The following is a 22567-nucleotide window of genomic DNA, read 5'->3' as shown; positions in this document are numbered from 1 at the left end:
GCATGCGCACAGGCTCGCAGGGGGTGGGGGGGGGCGCCGCTGGTTGTCTTTCTGGCGCAGACTCACGGCGGTGGCGTCTCCGCCCCACTGTACAGGCGCAGGCGGGGACGCAGGCGCGGGGCAAGGCACGCCTTTGCCCTCTTCGGGGCCGGTTCTTCCCAGGTCAGGGGTCCCTGGGAATCCAGAGGGGCTGGGGGGCTAGGGAGGCGGCGGGTTGCCGGGGTTCGGATCTGCCCCGGAGCCGCCTGCCGGGTCGGGGCTGCGGAAGAGCTCGACCCAGAGACTCGGCCTCAGTTTCCCCCTGTGGGCCGCGGCCAGAGAGCGCGGGGGCAGCTTGGGACCGGATCCCGAACCTCGTGAGCGGTGGGCGGGCCCCGAGCGTCCCCTGCCGGTGTTGGGGTCGAGGCCCGGGCGCCAGCTAGTGCGCCTCCGCTAGGAGGCCCCGCACCATGTGCGCCGGCGAAGCGGCCCGCCGGGTTCCTTGCCGTCCGTCGGTCGGGCGCCGGCCCGGGTGCCGGCTGCCTCCTGTCCCGAACACCAGGCCAGCTCTTCCCCGTGCTGCCTGTCACTAAACCTGAACGGGGTCGGAGGCTTAGGATCCTCGCAGCCATGCCTGGGCTCCCACAAAGGGCGGTCTCGCCAAATGCCCCCTCCCCCCACCCCCACCCCCGTGCCCCTGTCTCCGCGAAGCTGGGCTGGCAGGGTTTGCGCTGCACCGGGGGTGGGGGGGTGGGGGGCGCCCCTGACCCCTCCACGCCTACGCCACAGTGAAGTGGGGAAAACAAAGTTATAATAGGAAATAAGGAAGACACTGTAACAACTTTTTTTTCTTTCTCGCATAGATTCAGCCACAATATGGCAACTCTTTTTATAAGGAAAATGGTGGTTTCTGCTGTGAACCCTCTCCTACAGCTGAGTCGTTACACAATGACAAATTACACAACGACATCCCGAGCGCTCTCCACGCTGCTGCTGGGTCCCCTGCGTGTTGCAGTCTCTGCAGGTGCAAAGCCCAGCGCAGCAGTGGCCTCTCCTCTCTCCTGCCACCCCCTGCCCTTCCTGCAGCCGACTCTGGGGTTCAAGACCAAGGTCGTCCTCAAGAAGCGTTGCAAGGACTGTTACCTGGTGAAGAGGCGTGGGCGATGGTACATCTACTGCAAAACGCACCCAAGGCATAAGCAGAGACAGATGAAGCGCCTTTGACTGTAAAAATAACATGCAGGATTGTGCCATTTCCTTGGGTGACCTTATCGAAGAAAAATAAAATATAAACATTGTGTTTTCTGAGATTGTTGACCTGCCAGTTTTGTTGACTCTACTTTCCAGGCCTCTCACTCTTTATCCACATCTAGTCCAGCCAGAGCCCCAGCTGGGAAGCGAATCCTTTTATCTTCCTTGCAAGCTAGCAGGGGGACAGAAGATGGAGCCAAGGAAAGGCCAGCTTGCCCCCAACATCAGAATGCAAGTTCTTGAGAAAGAACTAAATTCAGTCTCAGATTGGCCCTGTGTCTGCCTTCTGCCATACTGCTGCTATCCCGTCTTCAGGATGAGGAGGAAAGGCCTTGATATCAGTCCTTAAGTGAAGGGTAATTAATTGTTTATATATATATGAAGGGATTTTGGATATCAAATATGTTTGTCACCCTTGGTCTGAGATGTATGTGCATGTGTAATGTGTGCATGTATGTACGTATTACATACCCACTGTGCGAGCAAGAGGCCTCTCCTGTAGTGTGAAGACAGGAGCACTCAGAGGTGGTTACAGCAGCATGGCAGGTGGGTGCTGTGCCTACTGCTGACCCAGGAGCAGAAAGCAGGCAGCCGCACGTCCTAGTCAGGGTCTAGGCTCTGCTCTTTACTCATTGTTGGGCCTTGGACAAGAAGCTTCTATTGAAACCTCCCTGCAGGGTTCTCAGGACCTATTTCTCAGTCACACTCTTGCTCTTAGTCTGCCACAGGGTCTGGTATGCAGTAGGCACTCAGCAAGGGAATGTAGACTCAAACGATTACAACTTGTAAGCAGGCAGCCTCTTACCCTCTCCAGCTATTCAGAACCAGCTCATCCTGCAAGGCCAAGCCCAGAACTTTGTTCTGAAGAGGTGGTTGACATCCCTTCTAACAGATCCAAATGCCTCTGGCACTAGAGCATGGATAGTGAAGTTGGATGCCGGACTTGTCTAGGTCTTTAGCTGTTTCATATATGTATGCACCTGCACACACATACACACGTATACACATAGGTACACCACACACGTTTTTGATTATTTTCTCCTTGACAGGTGAATGAGGTATATTTGCCTTGTGAGCATCCAGCTCTGCAGGACACACAGTGCTGGTATATATGTCCATGTAAATGAATATATTTGATATTGAGGGACAGGCAGTTCTGGGTGTAGTGAAGCAATGCGGCCCATATCCACATGAACCTGTGATTATTGTTAGCAACCTGGAGTCCTAACGGCATTGATAAATTTCTAAATCGCTCTCTCCTGGGATTACAAATCTCTGTTTGATTTAAGGTCATAGCATGTGTGCTGACCAAGCCTTCTTACAACTCATCTACTTCTCAATAATGGATGGACCAGCATTTATAACTCCACAATTCCAGCTCAACAAGAAAAGTTGTTTAGGTCAGGAGTCAGCAGATTAAGTTCCATAGGCCAAATCCAGCCTTCACCCATTTTTTTAAATTAAGTATTTTTGGAAAACGACCATCTCATTTATTAATGTACTAGAGGCCCAGTGCATGGATTCGTGCACTGGTGTGGTCCCTCAGCCTGGCCTGCGGGGATTGGGCCGAAACTGGCTCTCCGACATCCCCTGGGGGGTCCTGGATTGCGAGAGGGTGCAGGCCAGGCCCAGGGACCTCACCGGTGCATGATTAGGGCTGGGAGGGACCATGGGAGGGCTCCAGGGCGTGTCCGGCCCTTCTCACCCAGTCCCCGATCAGCTGGACCCCAGCAGCAAGCTACCCTACCGGTCAGAGCATCTGACCCCTAGTGGTCGGTGCACGTCATAGCTACTGGTCAAAAGGTCGAATGGTCACTTAGGCTTTTATATGTATAGATTGTACCTCCACAGCAGCCTGGTGGTAGGTGAGTAGTTGCAACAAGACCCAATGGCCTGAGAAATTTAAAATATTTACCAGTTGGGTACAAACTTAAGATGGGAAGTAAGGAAGAAATTGACTTATTTTATTAATGTATTTCAAGTGGACTTCTTTACTAGAGACCAAGATCATTTAGGAAAGAAAAAAAGTGGTGTATTATTTTCCTGTGGCTGCTGCAACAAATTATCAGACTTGTGGCTTAAAGCAACAGAAAGGTATTCTCCCCACTAACCCAGGGCCATCTCATCTCAAGATCCTTAACTTAGTAACATCTGCAAAGACCCTACTTCCAAATAAGGTCATATTCTGAGATGTAAATGGGGGGAGAGGGGGCCGGGGGCACAATTCAATCCACTACAAGTGGTACAGAATATTTTTGAAAATAATATCAATTTAAATTTTTGTTAATAATGTGTTCATTTTGTTCAAAATGCAGTGGAAGTCTTCCTTCTGAACCCCAGATCCAGTTTCTCTCCCCAGAAGCAGACAGGATCATCAGCTCCCAAAATACCCATTCAGTCATGTCCTGTGACTCTTTAGGTGAGTCCCTGTGACTCCATTCCTGTCCCCATTTGTACAACTAAACCTGGAACACATCTGGGCGATGTCTCATGTCAGCAACCACAGGGCATCCTCTTTCTTTCCCCAGACCACTCTGCCCTGATTTCTTCAACAAGCTCATGTTAGATATTGTAGGCATCACTTTTTACTTAGGGCATTTTTCTGCATCTATATGAGTTTTTTAATTTCTCCTTTTTGGATTTATAAAGTATCTTGTTCTATTTTGTAATTAGTGGTTGAAATTCCCAATTAGAGGCCAGTTGTTGTTTTTTCTCCAAGTTCCTACTTGTCATTTTTCTGTTTAAAAAGCATGAAAAAAAAAATGAGTAATCTACAGAACAAAGAGAGCTATTTTGCATTGCATGAGAAATTGACTGGCTGTGTCGATATGCAGAACAAAGCTGTCAGGAAGCTAGTCCTCGAGAGCCTCAAGGGCCCAGCCAAGCAGCTCCCACGTGTGGGGTACAGACAGATTTCCTCCTCTGACCGCACCATGAAAGATTCATTGTCTTTTCCTCAGAAAGTGATGCGTGTTTTTCCTTACATAGTGATGCCATTATACGAAACAACATGAATTACTGTGTAGAAATTCTAGCACTTCATCCTCAGAGTGAGGCTTTCTCCTCAGATTTCTGTTTAAAGGTATAATTGTTCTTTTAGTGCTAATAACATGTAATCATCTATTCTAAAGTAAAGCCATAGTTTTTCACTTATAACTTCTATCAGTTTAATTATCTAACACATTGTTGGGTCTAGGGTAAAGGAGTCTTCTCTGGCAAGTCAGTCATACTCTGATTCTTCATTTATTTATCCATTCACTGCAATACTTATTAAGCTTAATTTTGTATCATGTTCTATGCAAAATACACGCTATATATATGGATTCATGCATGAAGATAGTCCTGCCTGATCACCTGATGACATGCCTCATATTGTGTCTAATGCAAGAGGTGGGGCTGGAAATAGTAGCGGTTTAAGCAAAATATGCAGTGTGTTGCCCACTTACACCAAGGAAAGACATCAGCAGGCACTGTTCGGGTTTCTCAGCCTCTGTCCTCTCCATCACTGCCAATTCTTGGTGCTTGGTTTCCAATCTCCTGGCAACTTCATGGCACAAAATGGTGGTGGAGCCAACATTCTAAGCAATCAGACAGAAAAGGGCTAGAGGACAAACAAATGCTGCCCCTGGTCTCTCTTATCCTTTTAAGCAACTCTCCCATATACCCCAGGGATTTCACCTTCTTGCCAGATGCTGCCCCTAGCTGTGAAGGAAGGAGGAGAAACACTGCCCACTGTGCCCCACGATGAGGACATGGCTGAGAAAGAGGCTCCAAGCTAGTTACCCGCTTCCCAAAATCACGTGAGCCAATTGCCCTCTCTGTTGGTTGTTTCTCTGGAGAACCCTGTCTTAGTCCATCCAAGCTATTATAACCAACTAGAGGCCCAGCGCACGATTAAATCATGCGTGTGTAGGGTCCCCTAGGCCTAGCCTGCCATCAGGGCCATGTCCGCTGCCCCGCAATGCCTCGCATGCTCCGCCGCCGACGCTGCCGGCACCCCGTGACGCTCCACCGATGCTGCCGGCCCCCGAGGAGGATATGGGGGAATGGGGGGAGGGCCCAAGAGGTGCTCCATGCACCTCATGGTGACCAGTTATTTGGTCGTTTCAGTCATGATGCCTCTTGGCCTTTTAGTATTATGATACCACAGACTAGTGGCTTATAAACAACAGACATTTATTGCTCAGAGTCCTAGAGGCTGGTTGTCTGAAATCAGGGTGTGCCAGTGTGGGGGTTCTGGTCAGAGCCTCTATCTTGCTTTCCAACAATAATACACCTTCTGCAGGTTCCTTTCTGGGTGTTTGTCCTGCTAGCCTTCAGTGGCAGTGTAAGACGTTTGGTGACCCTGAGGCCACCACATGGAGAGGCCATTTAGAGGGAGAGAGGCCCAAGGGGCCCAGGTGTAAGTCTTTCCTGTCAGATGCCAGGTATGAAATGAAAGGGCCTTTGAGGTGATCTGGCCACAGTCACTATCTGATGGCCACTGTATGGAAGACCCCCAACAAGAACCACCTGCTGAGCCCAGCCAACCTGAGATGCATGAACCAAGTGTGAGTTAAGAGGTTGGAAGGGTTCGTTGCGTGCACAGTGCTATTGAATTGAATGTGTGCATCTCCCAAATTCCCATGTGGAAGCCCTAACCCCCAATGGGAGGTGACTCAGTTTACATGAGGTGATGAGGTGTGGGCCCTGGTCTGGTGTGGTTAGGGCCCCTGTCCAGAGAGACACCAGAGCACATGTTCTTTCCTATGTGAGGACATAGCCAGACGGCGCCTGTCTGCAGGCCCAGAACAGGCCTCACCAGAAACCAAACCCACTGCACTTTGATCTGAATGTCCAGCTTCCAGATGTGTGAAAAATAAATGTGTGTTGTTTAAGCCCTCTCTGTGGTGTTTTTATATAGCCACCCAGGCTAAGAAGCACAGACAGGTCATCCTGAGCCCACTGAGTAAATTCAGAACGTCCTTGTGTTATAGACTGCATACTGTCCTCATCAGATTCTGATCTGAGCCTCACGCCACTTCTGTACACAGACCAGCCCTGGATGATCAGCAAATGAGTCCATCTCCACATACTTGAACTTGAGGAAGCACCCACACCCTGTCCTCCCTGCAAGGCCTCACTCATGCCTGTGCCCCAAAACCTATCTCCTGGCTACGTGGCTTTTCTTCCCCTGTTCACCCTTGACCATCTACCTAGCCTTGCCCTCCTGGCCTGGCCCCCAGCGAAAGCCCACCTTGGCCTTGTCCTCAGAATCAGGTTTCAGTGATGATGCTCCTTAAAGTTTGTTTTGAAATTCACATGGGTTTTAAGGTAAAAATTCTCCTCTTTCTCCTTGAAATACAACAAGACAAATTTGGAGATATTTATCCAGAGCAGTGAAAGTGAGATATTTAGTCAACTGATGGAAAGTGAGGAGCTCAGCATTCCAGGAAATGTCCTGGAGTCTTTATGTCTTCCCCCTTGAAGGTTTTCCTGTCGAACGTTTGCTGTGTGCATGAGCAGGGGAGATTTAGCCGGACTCCCCAATTGCGCTCTTTTTTAATAAACCAGCATAAAGTAGGATTTATTTACATAATGCAATGATCCGTGAAGGTTACCATAACACCGAGGGACCATATTAACCGCTTGGGTGGAATTCATTAGAAATTAACTACCACTTAAATTAATTTTCCCACAGTCACAAGGCTGTAATGGTGGGAGAGGGGACCGTTCATCAGCGGGTGCTGACAGGGGACCTGTCACCGCTGTTATTTATAGGTGAGTGAGTTAACCCGTGGAACAGGCACACCTGGGCAAACTCGGAGCCCCTGACTCACAAAAGCCATTCCAAAGGCCTCAAATTCCTCATTAATAAGTCATCTGGCCTCATGAACCTGCCCTTTCTCACACTTGACGAGGGTGACACAGAGCAACTCTGGTCATCACGACCTACAAACAGGACAACTGTTTGGAAAACCTCGTCATAAAGCATATGTTCTTATATGCAGAGTTGCTCAGAGCCCCTGTGGCCTCTCTAGGAACCTTTCAGAGTACCAGGTGCAGATTACCTACTCATAATAGTCCCTTAGAGACTTCAGAGAGAGGGTCACCTCAAGAGGAGGGCCAATCCTCAATGAAGAGAGCGAGCGGACAGGGACCCACTGGGTCTCCTGTAGGAGGGCAGAGAGTGTGTGTGTGTGATATGTGTACATGTGTGGTACATGTATGTGGTGTGTGCATATGTGTGTGTGCATCTATATGATGTCTGCATGCCCTTTGTGCTACATGCACCTGTATATATATGTGTGTGCATGTGTGTGATATGTGTGCAAACATGTGGCATATGTTTGTGGGGTGTGTGTGTGTGTGTGCATCTGTATGATGTCTGCATGCCCATGTGGTGTGTGCATGTGTATGTGCATGTATGTGTTTAGTGTGTGGTGTGTGTATGTATACACACATGTGGATGTGCACTGTGTGTTACGTGTGTGGTGTGTTTGTATGTGTACATGTGTGTTGTGTGGCTTGTGTATGTGCATATGTGTGTGAGAGAGTGTGCAAGGGAGAGGGACAGAGGGAAAGACGTCATCCCTCTGGGAACCAGTGTGTGTGAGGAACATCAGAGATACTGGGCAGGGAGGGGTGGGATAGGGGCTGGTTGAAAGGCCCACCATCTGGGAAAGAAGGAAGGTGAGGCCAGAGACCCAGAATGTTCTTTTGGGAAGGTCCTGGGCTCCTGTTGAGGGAGCGGTGGAAGTAGTTTAGGTTCCGGCTCCTGACTCCCTCCAGCTGCAGCAGAAAATCCAGGAGGCCTCGGACACCTGGGCTTGGGCCCCTGACAGAGGGTGGAAGGAGCAGCATGCTTGGCCTGAGGCCCTCTCAGCTCTGATGCCCCCTGTGAGATTGGTGCATTCAGTGGGGGCTCCCCCATGCCAGGGCCCAGGGTACACCTGGGGCTGGAGGTATACCCAGGCTCCAGGCCACCTTTCCCTCTAGATTGGGCTTGGGGGGAGGGGCGTGGGGAGCTGGAGGCCAGTGAGGACCAGGGTCCAAGGGGCCTCTTGCTGGACTCCTGTCTGGAAGGCCCCAAGTGTGTCCCAGGCAATGACCACAGGCACTCTGAGCTTAGAGATCCTGGTGTTTGTCCCCAAGGCCAGCAAATTGAGATGCATTTCTAGGAAGAGAGGAAATCCCTAAGTTTAAATCTCAATCAGCGCTGCCTCTCACCCAGGCAACAGTTCCACACCATGGCCCCTCTTGGGCACAGAGCTTCTTCTGAAAAGCGCAGGGAAGGACATGCCAGGGAGCCAGAAACACCAACGTGGAAACGATGGAGGCAAAGTTGGAGCGGAGGTAACCCAGCGCTGAGCAGCCTCTGGCCTTTGGAAGGGGACCTGGGGAGCATGAAATAGGAGCCAGAAGGGGTCCCCAGATGCTCCCAGGGCCAACGCTGCTGTGCCTTCTGGAACCCAAGTCCTGTCACCCTGAACTTGATGCAATGTTGGCTCTCCGTACTCGCCTTCCAGAGGGAGGTTCATGGCTTTCTCCAGATTTATAGGAGGGGCTGTGGTGGATCTTTCAGGGGCATAGACCACTGAGAAACTGCCCTCGTGTCTTTCTATGGCACTTCACACACACACACACACACACACACACACACACACACACACACACACACACATCTCTGGGGAGCCTGTAACGACGCCTCATCCAGAAGCACTGGGACGAGCTTCTGGCCAAGGGCTTTGCACACATGTGCCAGTCACCTACTGTCTCAGGCTCACTTACCATCTCAGGCACGGCCACTGCTCGCTGCCCAGACTCGCCCTCACCGGCGAGTGTGTGTGAGGGACCCGTGTGGGGGGGACGTCAGGCCCTGGCGCCCTAGCCCACTTTCCCCCAGCACCTGCTCTGCGCAGTTGCCACCAGCCTGACTGCGTTCCCCCTAGTGCAGGGCTGAGGCCCCTCCTCCAGCTTCGGACTAGAAACGGCACATAGCCCGAGGCCACCAGAGTAATGCTGGTGTCACGTGTTAGAAAACATATTTGTTTTGTGTTCTCCAAGGACAAATGACAGACATGTGAAAACAGTCCCCGCTTTCCTTTCAGGGACACTGAGTTTACAATTAACTTCTGTCAGAGGAAACGGCGTCTCCTGCGTCCCCTCGGTGTGACTGCCCACTGTTACCATTTTACAGGGGAAACGCCGCGCGGTGTTTGACACATGTGATTACAAGTTTACAGAACCCACTCACGTTCCTGCTGCTACTGCTGCTTCTCTTTAGGAAAAGCCACTCATTAGAACCAAACAAGTCCATGTGGGGAATTGGTTACCCCAGCGCAGGAGGCCTCATTTGTCTGTCTGGGGAACATGGGCGCCCCCAGGGCTTAGGGAATGGGAGCCAACATCCTGCTCCTAGATCCCAGAGGATGGTTTCTCAGAATAGGGGACAGGAGCTGGTCCCAAGCTTCCTCCTTGGAAAATGACAGCACCCAATGCATGCACACTACACACACATATACCCATGCATGTGCACATATGCACCCACACATCACATACACATCAGTGCATGCACTCATCATGCATACATGCACACATGACATGTACACACACTTACATGTGTACATCTTGCACACATGCACCACATACACATGCAGGTGGGCAAACGTCATGTACACACATATGTACTTGCAAATGTACACACACCTATGCATGTGTACACGCATGCACTTGCCCACTCAGGGACAAAGAGCTGTCTTGGGACAGACAGCAGTGGACAGACCTTGGTCTTCAGTGTGGTTGGGGCTGTCTTTCTGCCTCCTGCTTGGTAAGGCCTATGTTCACGGTAGGCTCTGTGTCCACTGCTCCCCAGGAGAGACCTGGAGGAGATGGTTGTGTGTGCTCAGAGGCTCTAGAGGAGAAGTCCTTACAGATGCCATTGCCCACCTTGTTCCCCCAACACGCGTCCAGAAGTGGGGGCAGAGGAGAAAAGGAACCAAGAGTGAGTAGGAGTGACCACTGTCTATTGCCGTAGCAGTTGACAATAAATCCCAGGAAAAGAATAAGGCCTCCCTCAAGGTCTCAGAGGTGAAGACCCATGAGCTGGAGCCCCTCCCCAGGTAGGCCTGGGTGGGTGAGCCATGGGGAAAACCCACAGGGCTGTGGAAATAGCTACTACTCCTGGAATGGGGGCTACTACTAGATCCTGGACACCTGATGTGCCAAAAACAGCAAGTCCCTGGGGTACAAGCTCAGGACAATTTTTCTAACTTAATTCTAGAAAGATTCCATGAGGATTTTGTGAAACATAAAGAAAGGAAGCAATGTGACCTGTATCTGTGTTGTTAAAGGCTTATAATAATTCTTTTAAAATCCTTACCCAAAGATATGCGGGTTTTTTTAAATTAATGTCTAGAAAGAGAGGGAGAGAGAGAGACCTTGATTTGAGAGCAAAACATTGATCTGTTGCCCCCGTATGGGCCTCAACTGGGCATCGAACCTGCAACCTTTTGGTGTATGGGACGATGCTCCAACCAACTGAACCACTCAGCCAGGGCAAAGACTTATTTAAAAAAAAAAAATTTTATAAAGAGCCATGAGACAGCAAATCATGTCTCTTGCTTTTTTTTTAAATATATTTTTTTATTGATTTTTTTACAGAGAGGAAGGGAGAGGGATAGAGAGTTAGAAACATCGATGAGAAAGAAACATCGATCAGCTGCATCCTGCACACTCCCTACTGGGGATGTGCCTGCAACCAAGGTACATGCCCTTGACTGGAATTGAACCTGGGACCCTTGAGTCCACAGGCCGATGCTCTATCCACTGAGCCAAACCAGTTAGGGCAAAGACTTATAAATTTTATTATCTTTCCAAAGAACAAACTCTGGCTTTGTAAATGTTTTTGTAGATTTTTCTCCATTGTTTGTTTTATATTTCATTGCTTTTTCTTTCTATTTTTATTATTTTTTCTTACTTACTTTGACCTTAATATTCTTCTTTTACTAGCTTCTTAAGGAGGAAGCAAAGATAACTGATGTTATACTTTTCTTTATGTCTGATTTTGGTGTTAAACTTATAAATTTCCCTGTAAAAGCTACTTTAGTTGCATCCCAACAATTTTATATTTGATGTGGTTTTTAGTGTTCCAAGTCCATTTTCTTGGGTACATGATAACATCTTTCAATATGTATGTAGAATTGAACTTCCTTATATTTCTTCAATCATAGTTTTAAATATGAGTTCTGTTCCATTGTGTTAGTTTACTCTTCAGATACGCCATTACATGTATGTTGTGTATTCCTTGATAGGTTGTTATACCTATTGTTTTCTCACTTTTTTGTCTCCATTATTTCATTGGGGGGAGGGGTGGTCTTTTTATTTCTGTCTTCTAAATCTCTTACCAGACTTTTGGTGATATATGTTTTCCCTTGCCGGTTCTCTTGCCCTGTTTCATCTTTTGAGGACCCACCAGGCTGTTTTCTGCAAGCAGCCGCCCCATTTTACACTCCCACCTGCCGTGTCCGATGGCTCCGATTTCTCCACGTCCTCAGCAGGGGTCTTGCTTTGAGCTCTCTGTGCTGGGTGGGGAGGCAGGGATAGAGGACTGAGGCCTCAGGGAGGGTTCAGCCCCCATGGGTATGAGGTCTGTGCTGCCACCCTCCACATCAGCCGCAGGCTCAGCTGTGGGAGCGGGAACAGAACCGTGCCCTCGTTGGAATTAAGTTGCCCTAGTGAAGCCCTCAGCTACGTGTGGTCATGGAGCCCTATGGTGGCCAATGGACACGAGCTCCATGCAGAATAACTCCAGGAGGTGATCACTTGCCCACATGTGATCTCTGCCCAGAATGAGCTTGTTCTGGTTGTGGTAGGGGGGGCCCATGGCCTTGTTCTCTCCACTGGATACCTCAAGATTCTCCGAGGGAGTCAGGTGCCCTTGCTGAGAGGTGATCGCCAGAGCCTGGGGGCAGCCAGGGGACAGCAGAGCCACCCTTGCCCGACATATCAGGACCCAGGCAGCTGCCGCTTTTTGCCATGCCCTTGAGCCAACCTTGACTCATCCACTCAGCACCTTTGCCTTGTTTCCATACAAATCCCACTCCACCAGACTTTCCCATTTGACAGGTGAGCCTTGAGGACTGCAGCTCCGTTTCGACAGAGAACTCAGTGACCCCCGCACCAAGGATCCAGCTTTGGTCTGGACCCTGTGCAGCTTCTGGTCCCGTCCTCCTCTCTAGACAAACAGGGCTTTCTGGGACCTCCAGCTTTCTAGCCAGCCCTCAGGTGTCTGAACAGATCCTGGACAAGCAATGGCAGGGTCAGGATTTATCCTGACACCCTAAGCCCTAAGCACAGCTCCCTCGTCTACACAGGTTTTCTCCCTCCCTGGCTCCTGTCATCCTTTCTGGCTCCTTGCCTCTCCCAGGGCTGATGGGGCTCCCTGTACCAAAGCAGGGTCCTGCTTCTACCTGGATGGGCCATGGGAACCCACATTACCACCTTCCCAGACTCTGCTACCACCCACCTCCACCCACCAGGGCGCAGCCCCCCTGCCACCACCTGTGAGACAGGAGATGCATGGTGGGCACCAGCAGAAAACAACGTGTTTCTCAGATCCTCAGGCATCTTCCCTTGGTCCTTCCCGTGTCTCCGCCACCTCACCCCCACCCTCACAAGGATGCAGGTCTCCCTGCACCTGACTGCCTGAGAACCCTGGGTCCTGAGTAGCTCGCAATGGACCCTTTTAATTTTGCATAAAGCCAAGGGAATTAGCATCAGGTAGGAGCAGCTTTGTGCACATCAGTAGGCGAAGATATCCGCTTGGCTCTCGAGCTATTAGTCCAGCTGTGGCTTCTGTTTTTACAAGATTTCATTTCCATTGGTGTTGCTGCTTTTTAATAAAGAATTTTTCATCTCTTTTTCTCCAACCAAAATAACATTGTAGCCAAACTGGGATACCCATTTTTCTGCTTCAGAAGAAAAGAAGAATAAAGCAGCCTTTTGAAGCCATCTGATTTTTTATAAATTTAATTAACAAATCCTGTGTGTAGAACATGGAGTCTATTCTAAAAAACACCGTATTTTCTATTTGTTTTGAGCTCTAGGATTTTCTGTTTCTCAGCGATACTACGCTAAATTAACTTTGCATATCCTATTTACAAGTATATTATATTTCATGTATATGAGTAAATTATTCATGTATCTAGAAACATAACAGGTTTAATTAGGAATTCGTCTCCAGTTCGATCAGGAATTGTTTTCTTTGTTCTTAAAATTGTTCTCTTGTTTCTTCTAACCTGGCTACATAAAGAGGAAGTGATGATTGTGAAAACAAAGAGATTTTAGTTCTTCATCAATCCTACTCTTTGGGAGGTCATGTGGAATTGAACAGAAATTGAATTTTGGGAATTGATAAATAATGGGAAAGCTTGTGTGTGTGTTTTTTCAAGTTATCTAAGCACTTTGCAAACAACCCAACACAAAACAGCTTGGGAAAAACTTCCGAGCCTACACGTTGGGCTCCAATAGTCACACTGGATTTCTTGGGACCACCCATTGTGAGGCTGCTCCTGGACACCTGTCACAGGAGGGGGGTGGGGACAGTTTGGACTTTGTGGTCCTCTGTGATCCCACTGCCTCTGGATTACAGACCACGGCAAAGGACTCAGAAGACCCCCTTAGTCCCTTCTCTTTCCCCCTCCACCTCTGAGGCAGGACAGGTGACAAGCCAAATCTCCCAGCAGAGTAGGGACAACGTTTAGAATGCAGCAAATAATCATAAACATCAAGCATGACACCTGAGTCCCCAGTCCCGGTGATCTGCCTTCTCTAGTACTGGTGACGACATGGACGACACTGCCCCCCCCACCTGCCCCCACACCCCTGAAGGCAACCCAAGTGTCTTGCAGATTCCCACCTATAATACAAGCACATTCTTCCCCTTTACTCACAATAGTTTCTGTGCACACAGCTTCCTCCAGAAGACGGTTCAGGTGGTGGGTCTAACACAGTTTCTCAATGGAAGGGCAGCCTCCCTGAAACATCAGAGCACCTGCTCTCGCGGACGCACATTCTGGTCAGGCTACACCTGACCTCCTGAAGCGGCGGTCCAGGCAGTGGTGGTGGCAGTGGTGGCAGTGGAGGTGGGGGACGAACTCTCATCCCAAGGCTGAGAGGGGAAAGGACAGGTCTCGCTAGCCCATGATTCCTGCCTGTGTCCGAGGGAACACGGAATCCTCCCACCATCTCTACGTCTGCACACGGATTCGCTTCTCCTGTCGGGAAATCAGAGGAGGCGAACACAGCTGTGTCTCCATTTTCTTCTGTTCAGAATTGGCTACACCAATGGTCGGCAAACTCATTAGTCAACAGAGCCAAGTATCAACAGTACAACGATTGAAATTTCTTTTGAGAGCCAAATTTTTTTAACTTAAACTTCTTCTAACGCCACTTCTTCAAAATAGACTCACCCAGGCCGTGGTATTTTTGTGGAAGAGCCACACTCAAGGGGGCAAAGAGCCGCATGTGGCTCGCGAGCCGCAGTTTGCCGACCACTGGGCTACACCGAACGTTTCCACACTGTCCAGGAATGTTTGACTTTCAGGCACTCGGTTTCATTTCAAACCAACGCATGTTCTTGCTGCAGCAGAGCAGGGGTGTTGTTTGTTCCAAAAGGAACAACACACACAGCTGTGACATAAAAACAAATAATTGGCTCTATGACATTCTTAATAAAAAAGACATGTTGATTTTGTTGTAATGGCAAATTTATGGCATATCTTTCTGCTAAGTGAGAACAAATGTGGTCTAGGCCTGAGCATCCCTTCCGTAAACCAAGACTGCCCTCTACGGACACACGGGCTTTTTCGTGGCCGCCCTTCCATCCTCCAGCTGCTCGGGCATCTGGGGAATGAGGCCCGCTTTCTAAACTGAACAGCCTTCAGCTGAGAAGGGGTGCTGTTCCTTCTAGCCGCCTGTTTCACAGCAGCTCGTGGGGGCAGGTGTTCTCCATCGATTTCCATCAGAGCCAGGCTCCGAGATGGACACCCTCATCTGTGGCCCCGAGGCCTGTAACTTTGGATTCTGTGGAAATTCCCAGGGTGACAGGCCCTCGAGAAGCAGCATGCCTTGGAAATGCCGACCACTACAGAGAGAGAGAGAGAGAGATGCTTGTGCGGAGAAAAGCTGGCCTCCGCTGTCTCTGGGTCTAGAGAGAGATCTCTACAGTCAGGGAGATGGGTGAGAAGGCAGGAGACGGCTGGACCACGGCGGCAGCTTTTCAGAGTTGTAGAGTGGCTGCCATGTAACCATTTGCGAGGCCGGGCTGGAACACACAGGTGGATGGTGATCTGTCCTCATACAATGAAACAGGCTAGAAAAGCAGTGCTTCCTGCACGTCTGCAATCTCGATGAAACATGGGCAGGAAGAAAATGCCCCGGCGGCCGGGCCTGAGACACCAGCGGCACTCACATTCTGGTCAGGCTACATCTGACTTCCTGCCCATCAAAGTACAGGGAGCGGAGTTTGCTATGCAGAGGTCAAGTCCACACACAGGGTGCTCAGCATGTTCTCAACGTGCCCAACAGACGAGTCTCCAGGGAGACGAAACGAGAGCTGCAACAAGGATTGCAACTGTGACTTCCAAGTACACACCTGAGTCACAACCACCCCTGTTGTGACTCAGGTAAATACTTGAGCCTATTTCCCAAATAGGTGCAGCTGGTCAGTGGGAGTCTGCGCTGATCTCTACCCACTAACGCCACGTGCGGCCTGCTAACTGTGGGCTCCTGGGCAGCTGTGCCCAACCCCCTGCTGTGTGGAGAGGAGGCAGCTTGGTGATATGATGAGAAAATGGGAAATCGCTCTCAGATTACCTCAATAGAGAAAGGTCTTGGGGAACACTTACCTAATCAATAATTGTGCAAGAAATGGCCACTCGAAGCCAGCTCTCTCTCTCTGCTTCTGTTCATAACCCTTCGAGGGGACAGGCCTTTGAATAGAAGCAGGGCTGGCTCTGCCTGTTCCCAGCTGCCTGAGCGGCCTCCCAACCATGGCAACACTCCTTCCTCCCCTGGGGCTTCCTGCTGGTCTGATGCCCACACTGGACAGCACAGGAAACCAGGAAATGGGCCCCAGTGGGCCCCCAGGGTGCATGGTTCATATTTCCACAGTGACCAGGCACCAGCCAGCACTCAGGGCTCACCCCCAGCTGATTCCTGCTGTCCTCAAACTCTTAAAGCTGGAATTCCACTTTCTGAAGTGAGGATATCAGAAGACGGCACCTGGCATTGGTCCCCCGAGTGTTGGCTTAAGTGAGCAATGGAAGGAGGGGCCCAACTGGGACAAGAGGAAACGCCCATTCATTCTTAATGGCAGAGGAGTCTAGAAATCCAGGTCCCTCTTGCTAAAAGTGAAAGCCAAGTTCTTACCTTAGCACAGGTTCTCGCTGGCCAGTTTCACACTTCGTTAAAGCTGTAAGAGGGAGGAACTCCTTGAAACTGCTCCAGGACGCCTTCCCCAAGGCGTCACTTCTTGGCCGGCACACTTGTCATGGCCACCTTGCTGGGATACCCATGTTTGTTCTCCTTTTTCAGTTCAACATGTTCCTACACCAGTGATGGCGAACCTATGACACGCGTGTCAGCACTGACACGCGTAGCCATTTCTGATGACACGCGGCCGCATGCCGAGGATGAAACATTTGCTGCTCCTGAGGATGAAACATTTGCGACTAGAGTCTTGGAGTTAGTTTTTTCCCCAAAGTGACACACTACCCAAGTTATGCTCAGTTTTTTGGCGAAGTTTGACACACCAAGCTCAAAAGGTTGCCCATCACTGTCTACACTGACTTCTACTAAGTAGTGTTACTTTCCCCAAACCACTTTAGCTATGCATGTTGTCCTGGTTTTAAGTCTGCGGTATAGTATAGGCTGTGAAGTCAACATGAAGTTTGCATCCCCATCTATGTGTTAGGATCTCATGAATTTGAAAATGCATTGGATTGGATTTCTGTCCTTATAAATTAAACCAAATGTGGCTTTCAAACTCCCCCCGCCCCCCGCGCCCTCCCCCCCCCCCCCCGGCCGAACCCCTGTCCCCTTGGCTCTGCTGGCTTCTCATGGAACTGAACACAGTCAAACATTTCATTCGGATGGGGTTTTATTTTGTTCTGTTGCCAAACCCTGTACAAGAAGGGACTTTTTTAACTTAAAAAATATATAACATTTTGTAAAGAGTTAGCACTCTGTTCATATTCTGGATGAAAACCATATTTGGAAATAAAGGAGACTCTCAAGAGTTTTAATAATTTGGAATTTACTGACCACATGGAACAACCCTTTTTCAGATTTGAACTTCATATTAATTTTTAATACTTTTCAATAAGACTTCGCACTTCTCAAAATAAGCGCACTGTCGTTAGAATGGAATGACAGCGCTGTCCGAATGTGTGAAGATTGTGAGTTTTACCACTTCCTTAGGATAGTTAAATGCACACTATAGACCCTCTAACATAAACAGCATAAAGTCACTCTTCTTTGCAGAAGTTCCCACTCCTAGCAAGCTGCAGACTTCTCCCTGGGCTCCCCGACCTCACCAGGCCTCACAGCCTTTGATACAGGGGCAGTGGTGAGGGAAGCAGGCAGGACAGGGATGCGGAGAGAGGGCAGCAAACTTGCTCTTAGAGGGCCAGGGAGCAGATACTTTTGGCTTTGTAGGCCTCACGGTCTCTGTCGCTGCTACTCCTCTCGCTGTGTAGCTTCAAAGCAGCCACAGACAATTTGTGGATGAATGAGAGAGACAGAGTTCCGATGAAATGTTGCTTATAAAGACACCAGGGATTCACCATCTCTGTGGCATGGGCCCCACCACCCATGTGGCATGGGCCCCAATCTGACTCTTGCACGAGGCTGTGAGGCCAAAGCCAGGCCAGTCCACACCAAGAGCACAGTGGGAGCCACAGGCCTGGGCTGACCAAGATCATCAGATTCCGGGCAGTGTGTTCAGAATCCAGGCTGCTGGGTGTTTCCTAAAACCTCCCCAGGGGATTTTAATGAGAATACAGCTAGAGACCCCTGGTAAGAGGAATAGCATGTGACACACATGCACACAGGAACACGTGTGTGTGCGTGCGCACAGACATGCATGTGTGTGCATACACAAATGCACACACCACATGCAGACACATACATGTACCACAGAGAGATGCACCAGACATACACTTACCTGCATACACACACACATACACATAAAGGCACATATGCATGCCCACTCAAACATGCCTGTAGACACACACACACACACACACACACACACACACACACCTTACTCTAGTTGACCCAGTACAATTCTTGACAATCCAAATTAGGAAAAGGATGTTTTTTGTAATCACCCCTTCTATTAGACTCTGGAACAGTTGACATCCACTTGGACCATCGCAGAGAGGAAATGTACACAGCTCCCCAGGCCCAAGGAGAGCAGAGCCCGGAGTCCCGCAGGCTGGCTGTGCAGCTGGCATGGACCCACTCCCTGGGATGTCCTTCATCAGCCACACGGGAACTAGGAAAAGGGAAACCTGCTAACACGCTTGAGAATGTGTGGTCACAGGCCCACACGCAGAAAATAAGCACCTCAAACTTCTAATTCAGGAGGTGTGTAAAGTCATAGTGGCAACTCCGCCTTGGGGGTCCTGGAGAGGAACCAGCTTTCCAGCCACACTGAGCTGGGGGTGGGTTCGGGGGGTAGGGAGGCTGCTCCGCGTGGGCCCCACCATGTGGCCGAGAGCTGCTTTCCCAGCCGTCTTAGATTTCAGAGGGGATACACATCCTTCTTAGTCTCAGTCTCCGCTGAGTAAGGGGCAGAATTTATTAGAGTTTTTTAAATGACTAATAGTTTGTATTCACAACATAAAATTTAAAAGATATAGTTCATCTAATAAAAAGTGAGAGCACATCTCTACACCCCAACACATCACCTGGGCCTCAGAAGTGATGTCTAGTGACAGAAGCGTATTTGTTCTTCTGATCTTTCTTGCGTGTGCATGCATGTCCTTCTGTGATATTGTATAACCATATACTTAGAAATATGAGTATGTTTCTAAGAAAGTTACCTAGGAATAGATCGAAAATGAGATTGATTTGACTGTACGTCATGCTGAGCTTGCCCATCAAAAGTCTCTATTTTTCTGGCGTCCAGACTCACTGGTGAGAAGTCTGATGCATATTTAGTTTTCCTTCTTTTGATCGTAAGCTGCTCACTTCCTCTGGAAGATATTGGGGTTTTCTCTTGTATTTGGTGTTCTGAGCTTTGTAAGATCGGCCCAGAGCGTAACGGTGGGCTCAGATCAGTTCTCCCATCATTAACCTTCTTAGCCCTCATTGAGTCAAAGCTGACCATTAGTTTCTCTTCCTCTCTGAATTATGATTTATTTAATTATCCTCTCTCCACCTTCTTTTTCTCTCCTGGAAGTCCTGGAGAAACGCTGACACTGTGGGCTAAGCGTCTACATCTTCTTCCTCATGCCTGTGTGTCCTACGGGCTCTCTTCGATGGCAGCTTCCAGCTCACTGACTCCATTTCAGCCCTGTCCATACCCTGGGACTCCAGGGAAAGTGGAAGATCCAAATGACCCCAGGCAGCTTTCTCGCTCCCTGAGTGCCCCTTGCTCCCACCAGCAGCCCTTGTAGAAGGGGTAGCAATGCCCACTGTCCAGGACATTGTCTGGGACTCACGGGAGGCCGCCTTCCCCTTGACCATCCAGTGGGTCCTCCTGCCACATACGTAGTCTTCTGGCTTGACTTGGATCAAGAACAAACAAGGGTGTAGTAAGTTGGGTGTTGAAGTCCCTGAGGTGCCTGTGCACCGAGGCTGAGGGTCAGATCAGGGAAACACAGCAGGGGAGACGTGGGAGGTGATTTCTACCTGAGAGAACACGCAGATGGCACCTCTGTCTACAGAGTAACGTGCATTGGCTGAAAGATTACACAGATTGCAGGCAGAGCAGTAACATCATCAGAGGGACACTTTAAGATGATATTGTATAACCAGAAGTTGCGAGAGTTTTTCTTATTTATAACAGAAAACCCAAAACCTTAAAGGAAAATCAGGTACCTTTTACTTTGTTGAGCTGTGTATTTTTGCATGGCAAGGACCTCTTACAGAAATACAAACAGAGTAGTGAGATTGAGAAAATGGTTTGCAGATCGTATGGGAGACAAAGGGTTGATCTCCTTACTATACAAAACCCTCTTACTTCTTATTTAGAACAAGACAAGCAATCTAATGGGAAAATAGCAAAGAATAAGAGCGAGCCGTTTGCGCAGCCTCCCTGGCAAACACCAAATAAGGACTGAAAAGATGCTTGGTCTCACCGGGGGCAGCCAGACACAGCCCCAAAAACAAAGAGCACGCCTCAGGGAGAGCGACACAAAACTCACTTTTTGCACTCCTGTGTGTTTCTGGCCAAGGCGTGAGTTGAAACGGCCTTTTGAGAAGTTTATGGGGCCACGTGTCTAAATTGAAAGTGGATGTATTCGTTTACCCAGCAGCCACATTTGGGAGATTATCACACAGCAACATGAGCATTTGTGTGGGATGATCCACGTTTCAGGGTGTCTCTTAGATCAGTAATTGTATTGGCAAAAACTGGAAAAGTTCTTGAAATAACTTTCATTCCTGTAAAGCACTTGAACAGAGCTGGCACGGGGCCAGCACTCCAGACGTTTGCTTAAACACATGAAACGGCGGGTTTTTATAGTTTGGAGGTACCAACAGGCATTGTCAACAGGCTCTGCAACATGTCAGCTTTCAGCAGGAGGTGTTGACAGAGAAGCAGCGAGACGGGCACTGAGAGGAAAAAGGGAGGTCTGGACACAAGGAGTCCTGCTTTTGTTTAAAAATAAGAAGAAGAGAGAAAGGCCACTGGAATGTGTAATTTAAGCTGCGCGTGTGTGTGCACGCGTGTAGGGAAAGGTTCGGAGGATAATAGCGGGTTTCTGGCGGTGCACCTCAGAGAGACGGGCTGGGGACGGGGAGGGAGACGGAACTCCCTCACCACATGGTTTGTCTTGCTACAGTGAACATACACTGCTCTGGTAATTAAAACGTCGACTAACACAAAACAAAACAAAAATTAAATGGAGTGAGAAACCGTCATAATAGTTTAGATTGCTAGGTCAGACGCGTGGTCTCAAAACCAAGGGTAGCGTGCAGGCTTTATTTATTTTAATTTTTTTTTAAAGAAAACAAAGACCTCCCTCCCTGGGGGATTAGTTTGATTTGGGGCCAAACCATCCAGTGATAAAAGCGGGCATTTCAGGACGGAGGAGGGTGGTCAGCAGCAAAGACCAGTTTGCACATGAAATGGGATGTGTGTTCCAAAGCGACCAGGAAGCTGAGTGACCTCCAGGGGACGACACAGCATGAGGGGCCAGGAGAAGCAAGGGGCCCATCCCTGTGGCAACGCTGCCCCATCTCCCACGGTGACCACCAGCAGGAAAGCCGCCGAAGAAGGAGGCACACGGCTATTTGACCCCTCCTTGTGTCTCCTCCATGTTCCCTCAGGGCCAGTCCTAAGGGTCGGGACACCAGAGCATCCGGCCTTCCCAGTTCTTCCTTTCTAGAAGGGATGAGGAGGAATAAAATAGTCAGTCTAGCCAGGATGAGGTCTATGGGGGGGAGGGGGAAGAGATGGGGGCACTTTCTGCTGTCAACAGAGGGGTCAGGAAGGGCTCCTGGGAAGGTGCCCTTAGAGGGAGGCCTGAGGGGAGAAGGGAGCCACAGACACCAGGGCAGAGAGACCGGGCAGAAGGAGCAGCCAGGGCAAAGCCGGGCTGGAGACTGAGACCTGGAGGACAGAGGCCGGAGGGCAGAGGGAACTGGGAAGGGGTGGGGGTTCGAGGGGCGGTTGCTGTGGGCTAGGGAGTGTTTTCTAAAATTTTGCACAGACATGGGACAGGCTCTGCACAGATCCCCCTGGGTGCTGGGATGGGACTGGACCTCGGGCACGAGGGAGAAGGCAGGATTCTGGGGAAGGAGCCTTTGCAGGGCTGCAGGAGACAGGGGAAGGCATTGGAGGGCAGGGGAGGGGGTGCCCTGAGGAAGGGGCTCCCAGGACTTTGGCTTCCCTGTCTGTCAGCACTCGCCCCAGATAGGTCCCGCTCATGTGCTCTCTCTCTCCATCTCCCTCTCCTCTCTCCTTCCACTTCTCTCTCCCAATTTCTGAAGATTTGGCAGGTTTCCCTGGCTCCTCCCCTAAGAATAACTTCCTTACAATATTTCTCAGGGAAGATAAACAGTCAAAACACTGTGTTGTCAAGTCACTGGAAAATAATGCTTTCCTCCCCGGGGTCTTGTCACC

General features: G+C 49.7%; 1 protein-coding gene across 2 annotated transcripts; it reads left to right on the top strand.

Annotated features, from left to right (window-relative positions):
* Nucleotides 1-55: 55 nt before the first annotated feature.
* Nucleotides 56-1289, top strand: MRPL36 (mitochondrial ribosomal protein L36). Of its 2 annotated transcripts, none has more exons than XM_008162049.3 (2): nt 56-162; nt 843-1289. In XM_008162049.3, the coding sequence occupies exon 2, from the start codon at nt 856-858 to the stop codon at nt 1201-1203; it is 348 nt and encodes a 115-aa protein (XP_008160271.1). In that variant the 5' UTR covers nt 56-162; nt 843-855; the 3' UTR covers nt 1204-1289. The 2 variants fall into 2 exon arrangements, with proteins under 2 accessions (XP_008160271.1, XP_054571221.1); XM_054715246.1 differs by lacking the exon at nt 56-162 and adding an exon at nt 185-356.
* Nucleotides 1290-22567: the final 21278 nt, after the last annotated feature.

This window comes from Eptesicus fuscus, chromosome 4 (assembly GCF_027574615.1).
Source record: "Eptesicus fuscus isolate TK198812 chromosome 4, DD_ASM_mEF_20220401, whole genome shotgun sequence".
NCBI lineage: Eukaryota > Metazoa > Chordata > Mammalia > Chiroptera > Vespertilionidae > Eptesicus > Eptesicus fuscus.
This window is presented reverse-complemented; position numbering and strand designations above follow the sequence as displayed.

Bases quoted from the DNA above. Each gene is read 5' to 3' on its own strand.
- MRPL36 (XM_008162049.3), top strand. From the start codon at position 856: ATGGCAACTCTTTTTATAAGGAAAATGGTGGTTTCTGCTGTGAACCCT.